Source organism: Nestor notabilis, unplaced genomic scaffold (assembly GCF_000696875.1).
Source record: "Nestor notabilis isolate BGI_N333 unplaced genomic scaffold, ASM69687v1 scaffold26276, whole genome shotgun sequence".
NCBI classification, from domain to species: Eukaryota; Metazoa; Chordata; class Aves; order Psittaciformes; family Psittacidae; genus Nestor; species Nestor notabilis.
The window spans coordinates 8619-18990 of NW_009933700.1; the positions used below are offsets into that span (position 1 = coordinate 8619).

Consider the following 10372-nt stretch of genomic DNA (forward strand, 5'->3'; position numbering starts at 1 on the left):
GCTCTTGTGAGAATGGCAAAGAAAAGTGTCTTTGAGTCCAGCCCTGGGATCCTGCTGTGTCTCTCTTGTGAATGAGTAATGAAAAGTGGCCATTCATTGCTGAATGATTATTTTTCCCCTTCAATGGAGTGTGGGGGGGAAACCCTCCAAAATCCAAGTCTTCTATGAGTCCAGCAGGCTAAAAGCATCAGGAAACCTCTGGAGGGAAGTAAAAAGTTATGAATGGAGAATAAAATATTGGTGCAGAGCAAAAGGGCTGTTGTGTATAAAGAGCAGATGGGAAAATGTTGAGTTTGAAGTTTAAAAGACAAGAATCTGAATCTCATTCAGCTGAGCAGGGGGAAGTGGTTTGGGTTTCCTTTCCTTGGAGGTTGGCTCCATTTGATGAATTGTCGAGATGTGCTATAAATGTTTAAGATTTATAGGAGAGGCTCCAAGTAATACTAATGAGCAGCTAAAAATAGATATGATAGGAAAATATAAACTGACAAACAGATCATCCAACATAACAATAACTTCATAATCACACAACAGTTGCCAACTGAAGATGGGAGACGTGGCATGAAAATGAGCTTTTGTTTTTCACATCTGAAAGTTAAAGGAGTTAGAGTGGAAACAGATGTTCTCCAAAACAATCAGTCAGAATAACTCTAGTAACAGTCAATTGTCACCAGAGCTGAGCAAATAATTCCTTCCTCACTCTTTGCTGGCTGATGGTTTTCCAATGACTAGTGGGGGTTTTGTAAAGAACTGATCTATTTATTGATTGATTGTTAACAACTTAAATGTTTTTGGTGCAAAAATTACCAGTATCTCACTGTTTACAGTTCGGTGCTTCTCAGGTTTGGGGATTTTTTATCTAAGAACTGTTGGTTCTCCAAAAGAAATCTTCAGGGCCTTGACAAATAGTTTTTGTTGTAAAATTTTGTGAATATTTAATTGTTGATATTAAATAATCAGATGAATTAATGAATTATACTTCTTACTGAAGTAGGAGGGATTAGATTAATTACATGCTTTGTTTCTATAGAAAAGGGTTTGTAGAGCAGCAACTGCCTTTCAGAAGATTTTATGCTGGGAATAACCTTGGGGTCCATCTTTGTCTACTACAGCAGCAGACTTGTTGAGCTTTCGTTTTCAGGGTCCCTCTGCTGAACACCTAGAGAAGAGAAACATTCCAGTCGGTTGGTCATGTATGGGCAGACTGAAGGATCAAAGGTCCTTTGTGCTGCTCTATCTCAGTGTGTTCTGGGTGCCTACAGAATGCACTGGAAGATCTTTGTGATCATGAAGATGACTGACAACAAACAGGATCAGACTCAGCAACCAGAAGACCCTATCCCTCGACAAGTGGCCTCTTGTGTGAGTGGAGGCTTTGCCCACATGTTGGGCAACAGACAGATCTGAAGTGGGAGCTGAATCCCAGACCTGCCTTTGAATTTTACCGGAAGCTTAATAACTGATGTTTTTGTCACCTGGCTGGATTTTTGCCTGTGGATTTTCTATTTGTACTACTGTGAAAATATTTTCCTTCATGATGGTATTTCCACTGGGAGAATCTGTTTCCATTGTAACCTCCCTGAGGGTGGTTTCAAAAGCTTGTGGAGTGTACTGCATCTTTTTTGCAGTCTTCAGATGCCCCTTTATAAAGTAAAAGATGTTATTTTTCTGGTCCTGGTTTTGCCCTGACATGGCACCTTCTCATTGTCTGAAAAGTGGGCATAGCCATATAGGTGTACTCAAAGATTTGATAAAGCCAATGTGGGCTTCACTGTATTTTAGTGATCAAGTGAGAAGCACTGGATGGGACATGGCATTGCAACATCATGGAAGTTGTTCTGTGGCAGGGTGGAGAATGGCTTCTGGCAGAGGAGGAAGGAAAAGGATGATTTTTTCTAGAGGGTGAGACAGGAATAAGGTTTTGCTTGAACAGCTGGGGTTGTTGAGCATGAAAATGATGGAAGGATGTTATGGAGGCACAAGCAGGAGGAGGAGAGGCAGAACCAGGTCCTCAGCTAACATTGCTGGGTATTTTTAGGACTGCTTCCTGAGAGTGCTTTCTGTACATAAACAGACGAGGTTCCAGGAGGCAGCAGTGAGGGGGAGTGGTGTAACTCAATGATACTTGTACTGCAAATAGTACATTGCAAAGAGCAAATTATTTGACTTTATTTGACTTTATTAAACTGCAGCCTCCTGCAACAGATCAAAGGGTCTGGTTTCTAAGCAAAATAATTGTAGCCTAAAGAAATCTTAACTGTTAAAAGCCTCGCAGGCCCTAGATTCCTGTTTGACTTGGCTTCAGGAGCTGCATATACTCTTCAAACCTTAGACTATCAAGTACATTTGCAAAACACAAGCTACAAGCCCTTCTCCACAGTAGCATGTCGATCAGCCTTGTTACTGGGGAAAATACAATAGCAAAAAATAGCAGGAGTAGGATAATGTCTGGCAGGTGGACTTGACAGTGCTTTGTAATTCTGGAGAGGCTGGCAGGAGCTGGCAGACATGATCAAGACATTGGGGTTATGCAGACTGAAAGTAATCTGGTCTTTGTGGGCAGCACTGAAATTAAAGCAGTAGTGGGAGCCACTGGCTAGAGTGGAACAGGCCAGTGTAACACAGGATCAGGGGATCTGCCTGGGAGCCTGCTTGTCTCTGTCCTGACCTGCAAATGCTGTGTGTTACTGAGGGCGCTGTACCCAAAGAGAGGTCATGCATATGCTGAAGGCCATGAACAAAATGGTTAGTCTGAAATGTGGTCAACTTAGGCTTGGTACTCAACTCTGACAAGTTAGTCTTTGTCACACTTAGTTTTTGAGCTTCAACTTTGCGGTCTATTCTGGTCCTAGTTCAGATTTTCTCTGTCTCTCTCTTTTTGGTAAGACAAAAAGAGCAAAAGCTATGAATTAGGAAGGTCCCAGAGGAGGGCCATCCTAGCTACAGCAACCCCAAAGCTACCTTTGTAAGGAGGAATGAATTAATGCATCTGCAAGAAATATGCTGACACTCATAGCTGTTGCCACTACACATCGTGGGTACCTGGGCAGTATCCTGGCTGACATTTCTTTCCACGGGAAGCTTGTCCTTGGCATCCTCTTTTTCCATGCAACTTGTTGAAAATTTCTGTCCTCTTCTCTTGGCTCCCTGCAGAGCAGATTTATGGTCCCACTTTCCTTTTACAAATAAAACCCTAAGTGCAAATCCAAAGGACAAATAACGCAGTGCAGACATGCCTGCAGCAATATTCTCTATATTTATCATTGCTGAGAGTCTGGGAGGAAAAGCTGGTGAAGGCAAGATATCTTACGTGAGAAAACTATTCTCATGCTCTCATGCCAGTTCTGGAGGCTGGAGAGCACTCCTGTTGTGCTTTTCCCCAAACATCCTGCTGCAGCTCAGGCAAACTCCAGGTGCCTTGTCTAAGACACCCATCCTCCCTCGCAGGGAGGGAAAATACACCAGCTCCATTGCGGTGCTGGAGGTTGCTCCTTCATAAGCACACAGAATGGGTAGGTGTAAATAAACCTCTGTGTTTGCTCTGCGCTGGGTAAGAAGTAAGCATGGAACATCAGTGCTGCTCTGCCCATTAATACGTCTGAATCTGCTGTTCTGGTCACTTCCACCCTACCTGCAGTCTCAACTGACATTGCTTTTGGCAGGTAATATTTAGCTAGGGCACCGGGCAAGTGTGATTACAGCAGAGGCACTACACCTGCAGGGGTCTGAGTGGGGCCGCGTCTGCCTGACCCCACAGCAGCAGCAAAATTGACAGCTGCATGCCAGGACCAAATGCCTTGTTGTTAGCAAGGATGGCTGTGGTGGAAGGAAGCTATTCCTTGTTTCTCGGGCCAAGCTGGTGGCTTGCAAGGAGTCAGCAACTCTGGATCTTGAAACTGCAGCACAAGATGTACCTGGGACTACCTCCAGTGTTGTTTTCAATTTCTTTGTCTTGACTCCAGCTGTAATTTTAAGATGTAATTTTTGCTTAACTAAGCGCAAGGGCAATAAGCCATTTGAGTGTGAAACACATGCGGGTCAGAGAGTAGGACTGCTTAATTGTCACCAACTACAGAGCCTGCTCCTGTGCCCCTGCCGTGCCACCTCCATGATGCTGCAGCCCTTGCGTCGAGGGAAGGTGGTGAGCTCAGGTACTGTCATCTGCTGGAGGGTGGAGAAACTGCAAGGAGATGGGGAGACCTGCCTCCCATTGTCTGAACTTCACAGCAATGCAGAGCGCTGGAACCAGCTCAGGCTCTTCTAGAAAGGGAATTTTTTTGACCTGGGGTTGAATAGCTCATTTATTGTCTTAGAGCCAGCGTTTTTGACCTCTTGTTCTTCACTGTTTGGCTGGGGTTTTCCAGGTTGAAGGGGAAGCTTCCACTTTCTACCTGTGTCAACAGTGACATCCAGCCAGCAGCCCCGCTTTGCCTGTGCCCTGGCTTTCCCAGCAGGCTGCAGCTCCAACTGGACTTACTGCTCCCAGTTGCAAGTCACACGTGGCAGGGGAATCTGTGGCTGTCCATGTCCTGAAGTGGCCAACAGGCCTCAGCTGGGGTAAACTTAGACTCGGTCACTCTGAGAAGTTATTCACTTTAAGTTCTGCCCTGCAACCACAGATGTTTCCAGATGTGCAGCTTGCTGGGAATTATGACCTGTCTTGACGCGCTCAATGCACAGAGATTTTGGACTGTTGTGTTTCACATGCTCCTTGTGCTTTAATGTAGTGCCATTTGGCTTGGCATAGGCTCAGTTACAGAGACTTGAAGGGAGTGATTAGTAAGGCAACTCAAAAAGACTACTTGTAAAACAGCTTCAGCGTAGTCTGCAATAAAAAATGATCCCCAGACAGACCAAGGTGGAGGAGGCCCAAGTGCCAGGAGTGGTTCCGCCACCATGCTCACTGAAATCTAATCTCCTTGCTGTGGCAGCCAGTGAGAGGCCTGTGAAAGCTATAAGTTCACTGATTGTTTTTCTTTTTTCTTTCTTTTCTATCATTAGCTATGACCTCCCTTCTGGCCACTTACTTCAGCCTCAAGGGATGGGACCCTTTCTGGAAGGAAGACCCGTGTCTCTTTTCCCTGAGAGGAAATTAGTCTGTAGCATTGCTTGTGTTTTACTTACTGTGTTTATAGAAGTGGAAACACCATGTGAATTTCTCTATAGGCTCTGCAGGGAAATCATGTTCCCATATTGCATTATGAGAAATGCAGTGGAAGTGTGCTATGCTCAGTTAATTTTTTTAATGTATGGAGGCAAAAGAAACTTCAGAATGAGTATATGATTTTCTCTTTCTATTCAACATCCATAGTGCTATAAATACAAACTGCAGGGTACTTTCAGAACTGCAAGCCTTTAAGACCTCTCAAGGGAAAACATCACACCAAATTAATCTGCCGTCAAGTGGAAATTCTATATTGTTTGCATTTGCCAATGTTCTGTATGTGGCTGTAATTGCACTGAAGCAAATATCTGCTTCGAGTTCTTCACAAGATTAAATGTGGCCAATTGGGCATAAAAGAGTAATTGAAATGCAGAGCTGCTGCTTTGGATTTGTTAGAGGCATTGCTCATTTTTGCTCTGACACGATGACACTAGGATCTGGCTTTCTGTTAAAATAGGGAAATCTGGGGAATGTGATTTGGAGCATCTGATTGCAAGCCAAGAGGGGGAAGTTCGTCTGGCACTGCTGCTACGCTGCAGTGCACCAGTGGGCTGTGTGCCCTGAGCATGCCCCCTGCTTTGCAAGGGGCCACCTTCCTTCCCTCTGACCAGCAGCGAGGTTGGTGATAGCCATGCCCCAGGGTGCAGCATCTGGCGGGGACCTCCAGTGTCGGCTCCTGAGGATTTGATGGTCTTTTTAAGTTCTGAGTGTTTGCCATAAATTTGAAATAAAAGGATGTGTGAAGGTCCCAGTAAGAGCCTCCATGGCTTTTAACAGTGGGAGCCCAAGGTCTGAGTTAGATCCTGACTGATGTCACCATGTCAGACTAAAGGAGCATGTCAGCTTGCAAAACCTGAAGTCTCACCCTAAGCCAGACGGATGTGAAATGTTAAAGACTTGCTTAAAACCCCCATACTTTCATTTTCTTTTTACTAGTTTAGCCATTTTCCTTCTTGCATTATACATGCAATTATAAGCAAGTAAAAAGTCTTTTTTCAAGTTGACTGTAGTGCCTTTTAATTCTGCATGAAAACCCAGCTGCTCCCTATGCCCTGTGCAACAGGTAGTTAAATAAACAAGCCCAAGTGGGCAAAACTGCCAGTTTGAATCCTTTTTTATTTCTAACTAGTGGGCTTATTCAAAAAACACATGCTAAACTCCTATGAACTTGCTCATGCTCAGCCATTTCCCAGGGAGTTTCTCAGTGCAGCTACACAGTAGTCCTGACAGCATTCTTGCATTTTCTTCAGCAAAGGCAGCATCTCTCAGTGTAGTGCCAGGAAACATGCCCCCTTGGCACTAGCAGGGCTCTGCTTCTCTGCCTTTCCCCCTTCTTAACTGGAGGTCCAACTCCCAAAGCTGCTTGAGGAAGCCAGAGTTGGGGCAGATCCCTCTGTGTGAGAGCACAGTCTGAATTGCGTCAGCAAGGGACATATCTTCACAGATCATTAAGAAAGCGAGGACAAGAGCTGCAGATCGACTGATTCCCATTCCACAGTGAACTAGTACTTTGCCTGGGAAAAAAGAGAGAGATGTGATTATGCCAGGAGGCCAAATGGTGGGGTTTATTGTGCCGGAGCAGAGATGGAAGTGGTGCTGATACTGAGGCTGAGCCAGCTGGTGTGCTCAGCCTGCAGAGCAGACCTGGGGCACTGCTGGTTGGGGAACAGTGAATTTTTTAATGGCTGGGGGCAAAATTCATGAATGTGTTCCAGCATCCATGATTGTGTGTTTGGGCTTAGCTGTCAGCCTGACGGCATGCCCCTAGTCCTCCTGCCCAGCCTCTATCTGTGGTGTCCCTGCTTGCACACATGTGGTTTGGAGAGTGATGTACTTGCTTGCAAAGCTTCAAGTTGTCATAATCGAAGGCCATGCTATGGGAAGCAGCCTTGGCAGGTTACTTCCTACCAGAGGGCCTGGAAACTTGGGATTTCAAAAGTGCAATGCTCAGGAGTGCTTGCTGTTATTACGGGAACGCTCCTGGGTTTTCCCAAGCTGTGCTGACTGCTACCCAGACCTTGTTGCAAGTATGTGCCATTAAGAACCACTTCTCTTTGTATATGCCATTTGCACCAGCTCATTTTTTTTTATTTTTATAGCCTACCCTGTATATCTCTAGTCACTCTCCTTCCCTGATGCCATTATCTTCCCTTCTGTATTAGGTGATCATGATCAGTAGAAAAACAATTCATGAAATGCCTCTAGTTCCCGAGAGATTTCAGTGTGAGGTGTGTATCTTCATTAAGAGTAATACCCTGAGTCCTCCCATGTTGCTGTGAGTCAGCCTCAGGGAAGACCTTTCAGGGATCTAGGAGTATGTCTCCCCCCTTCCATCTGCTTTGCTTTCCCTTTTTTGCTGTGGTTACTAATTGAAGCAGCCTGAGAAATGCAGTTCTGTATTGTGACTGCTTCCTGGTTTCTAATGTGTGTCTGACCCATGGTGGAAGGAGATAAACACTTTTTAAAATGGTCTTACGTGCACTTAAAGGAAATTTAGTCAAAAGGATTGCTTTCAGGTGGGAAAATTCAGGTTTGTAGTTCTTTCCCTCTGCATGTGAACAAAGAGCACCTGAAAACCTGCATCTTGTACATGTTGTGAAAGGATTCAACTTTCACAAAAACGGTATGATTCAATGAGAGATTTTTAATTGGGAAAAAAGAGTTCTGTTTTTCTGCTTAGTTATAGCCATGCCTGAAAAAACTCTCATGTCCTTTCTGCAGTCAGATCTAAGTCTTTTCACAGAGCCCATGGCTCAGCAATTGGGCATTATTAAGCTAACCTGAGATTAGAATCAGATTTGAACATCTGACCACCTAATGGACAGTTCTGTCACCCATTAAGGCAGCTGAGTAAAAATGTTTTTGTCTTAGCATGAAAATTTCAGAACACTTCCTGACTGGAAATCTTCCCAAGTCTGAAACAAAAGATTTTTGGCAGTTTTTTTTTTCCCTTTTAGTTTTATTTTTTAGATTGTCACATTTGTGGTCTCTTGTTTTTACTGATTGTAAAGCTATAGGAAATGCAATTCAACAAGACAATTTATATCCAGAAAAAGGTGAAAGCTGGTAAAGAACATCCCATGTTGCTTTTTTCCCTTTGGAGATGGAAAAAAGGGTCTCAGATTCTGCTTCTCTGTAAAACGTGAGGAGGAATAGAAAGAATGGGCAGTTTTTCAGGGCTAGTTCCTTGTTTTGTTTGTGCTTATAGCATCTTAATTTCTCTATTATCATCCAACAAGGGATGATAAGCCTAAATCCAGCCAAAACCCTCAGACTGATTGCCCCCATCTCCCTGGGTGTTAATTCTGGGTACTTTGTGCCCAGCTTTTAATCTTAAATCCCATTTTGTTTGTGACAGAGTATTTATTTAGCAGCCGTTCCAGTTCTGACTAATGATGATGGCATAGCCACATGCTCAGAGAGCACGAGCATGTGTTGTGAAAACCTGCTCTGGCCAGCAGGTTGAGGGAAGTGTTGAATTCCACAATGAATGTGACACAGCCACCTTTCATTATGCTGGCATGAGAAATCTGAGCTCAGCCCTAAAGATAGACATGTCTTCAGTAAAAATAAAGGCACAAATATAGTCACAAAGGAAGCAGTGAAAACAGCTCCTGTGACAGCAGGCTCAGACTGGGCATTGAAACCACTGGGGGAAGGAAAAGGGTTTTCCAACATCATGTTAGTTTTGCAGAATTAGAAGATCAAGTGAATTCTGTTTGTGTTTTCCTATTCAGATACAGCTTCACAGGATTTACTGAGATACCATTTACTGCCATTAACTCCATGGGGATTCTTGGAAGTGAAGTCCTACTTTTTATGGGAATGTGGAGAAAAGCTTTGCACCCCTGCTAAAGATAATGCTTATTTGAAATTTCACTAGACTTTTTTTCAGTGTGCTTTCAATGTTCTTCATTAGCCTCCACATCAACCTCATGGGATAGGTATGTTGAATTACCTTCCCCAGAGGAGGCACTTCAGACGCAAGTAACTCAGGCCTGAGATTTTCCTGATAAAGCAACAAGAAGCACAATTTCTCTTTGAGAAATACTGTGAATAGGGCTAAGTCCAAAAGTCTTTGGAAAATACATGCTGCACGAGTCTGCAGTAGGCCTGACTGCAACATAGTGCCAGGGACTGGGCTGAAAATTTCTAAGCTACCAACACTCAACAACTGCACCGGGAAGGGAGGAGAGGCAAAGAAAAAGAAAAAACAACCAAAAAGGGGTGGTCTTGATGCTGGATTTGATTTTGAGTTGCTAAATATTTCAAAATTCAATCTGTTTGGCTGGAAATTGGACAGGGGTCAGGGACACTTGCTGTTCTGAACCTCGTTTCTGTTAAGTTGTTCTTGGGTCCATTTTTTTTTCCACCCAGATGGAGCTTTCTGCCTTGGGAAACGCTCAGCCCCACCTGCAGTCTGGAACCTGGAGCTGAGCACAGGTAAGGATGCTGCCAGTAAATATTGCCTGATGTGTTTTTGTTAGGGGCACAGAAAGCAGAACAAATTCCAGGCTCCTGCTTGTACCAGCTGGCTTTCTAATGGTTTATATCTACCTCTGTATCTGGGAGGAGGAGGCGGTAAGAGTACACTGAATTTTCTTCCCTGCTTCTCTGGCTTATCTTCACTTCAGAAGAGTGCTAGATCAACAACTGGCTTTAGAAAGTGTCTCGGCAAAAACCTGCACAAGTCCCAACTATTGACCTTGAACTTAATCTGCATGGCTCTCTAAGATACTGGTTCCCATGAGGATGCAGGTACATTCTCTCTTTCACATGTGCAGAATCTATTCCACATTGTTAGCCTTTGTTTCACCATGCACAGAGGTTATGATAAATGCTGGTACACTGACAATAAAACAACTGTTTGTTGCAGATAAATCAGTCACGTGAAATGATTTAATTAACGTAAAATTGCTCTAATGAAAGCAGATCTGAATTTACTATGTGATTATTTGTAGCAAACAAATTGAATGTTAAACTTGAGTCAGGAAACAAAAGCTGTGTTGCTATTTGGTTCTGCTTTCAGGCTCAGGCCCTTGTCTTTTAGCAGTAGCTGTAAATGGGTTAAGTGACACTCTGAACCCACCATGATATACTGCATTTGACAAGCACCTGGAGCATGTCTGCACCATGTGGGCTGTCTGGATTGGGCTTGGTAACGCGTGTGGCATCAGCCTCTCACGGGAGGCTCGCAATTACCGGGGG

At 44.0% G+C, this 10372-nt stretch overlaps 1 protein-coding gene across 1 annotated transcript in view; it reads right to left on the reverse strand.

The window, feature by feature from the left end:
• Positions 1 to 6463: 6463 nt before the first annotated feature.
• LOC104407674 overlaps positions 6464 to 10372 on the reverse strand; it is an 8842-nt gene continuing 4933 nt past the window's right edge. Inside the window, exon 3 of the mRNA XM_010017011.1 lies at positions 6464 to 6678. Coding sequence (XP_010015313.1) covers positions 6464 to 6678 — 215 coding nt within the window. The remainder of the gene's footprint in view (positions 6679 to 10372) is intronic.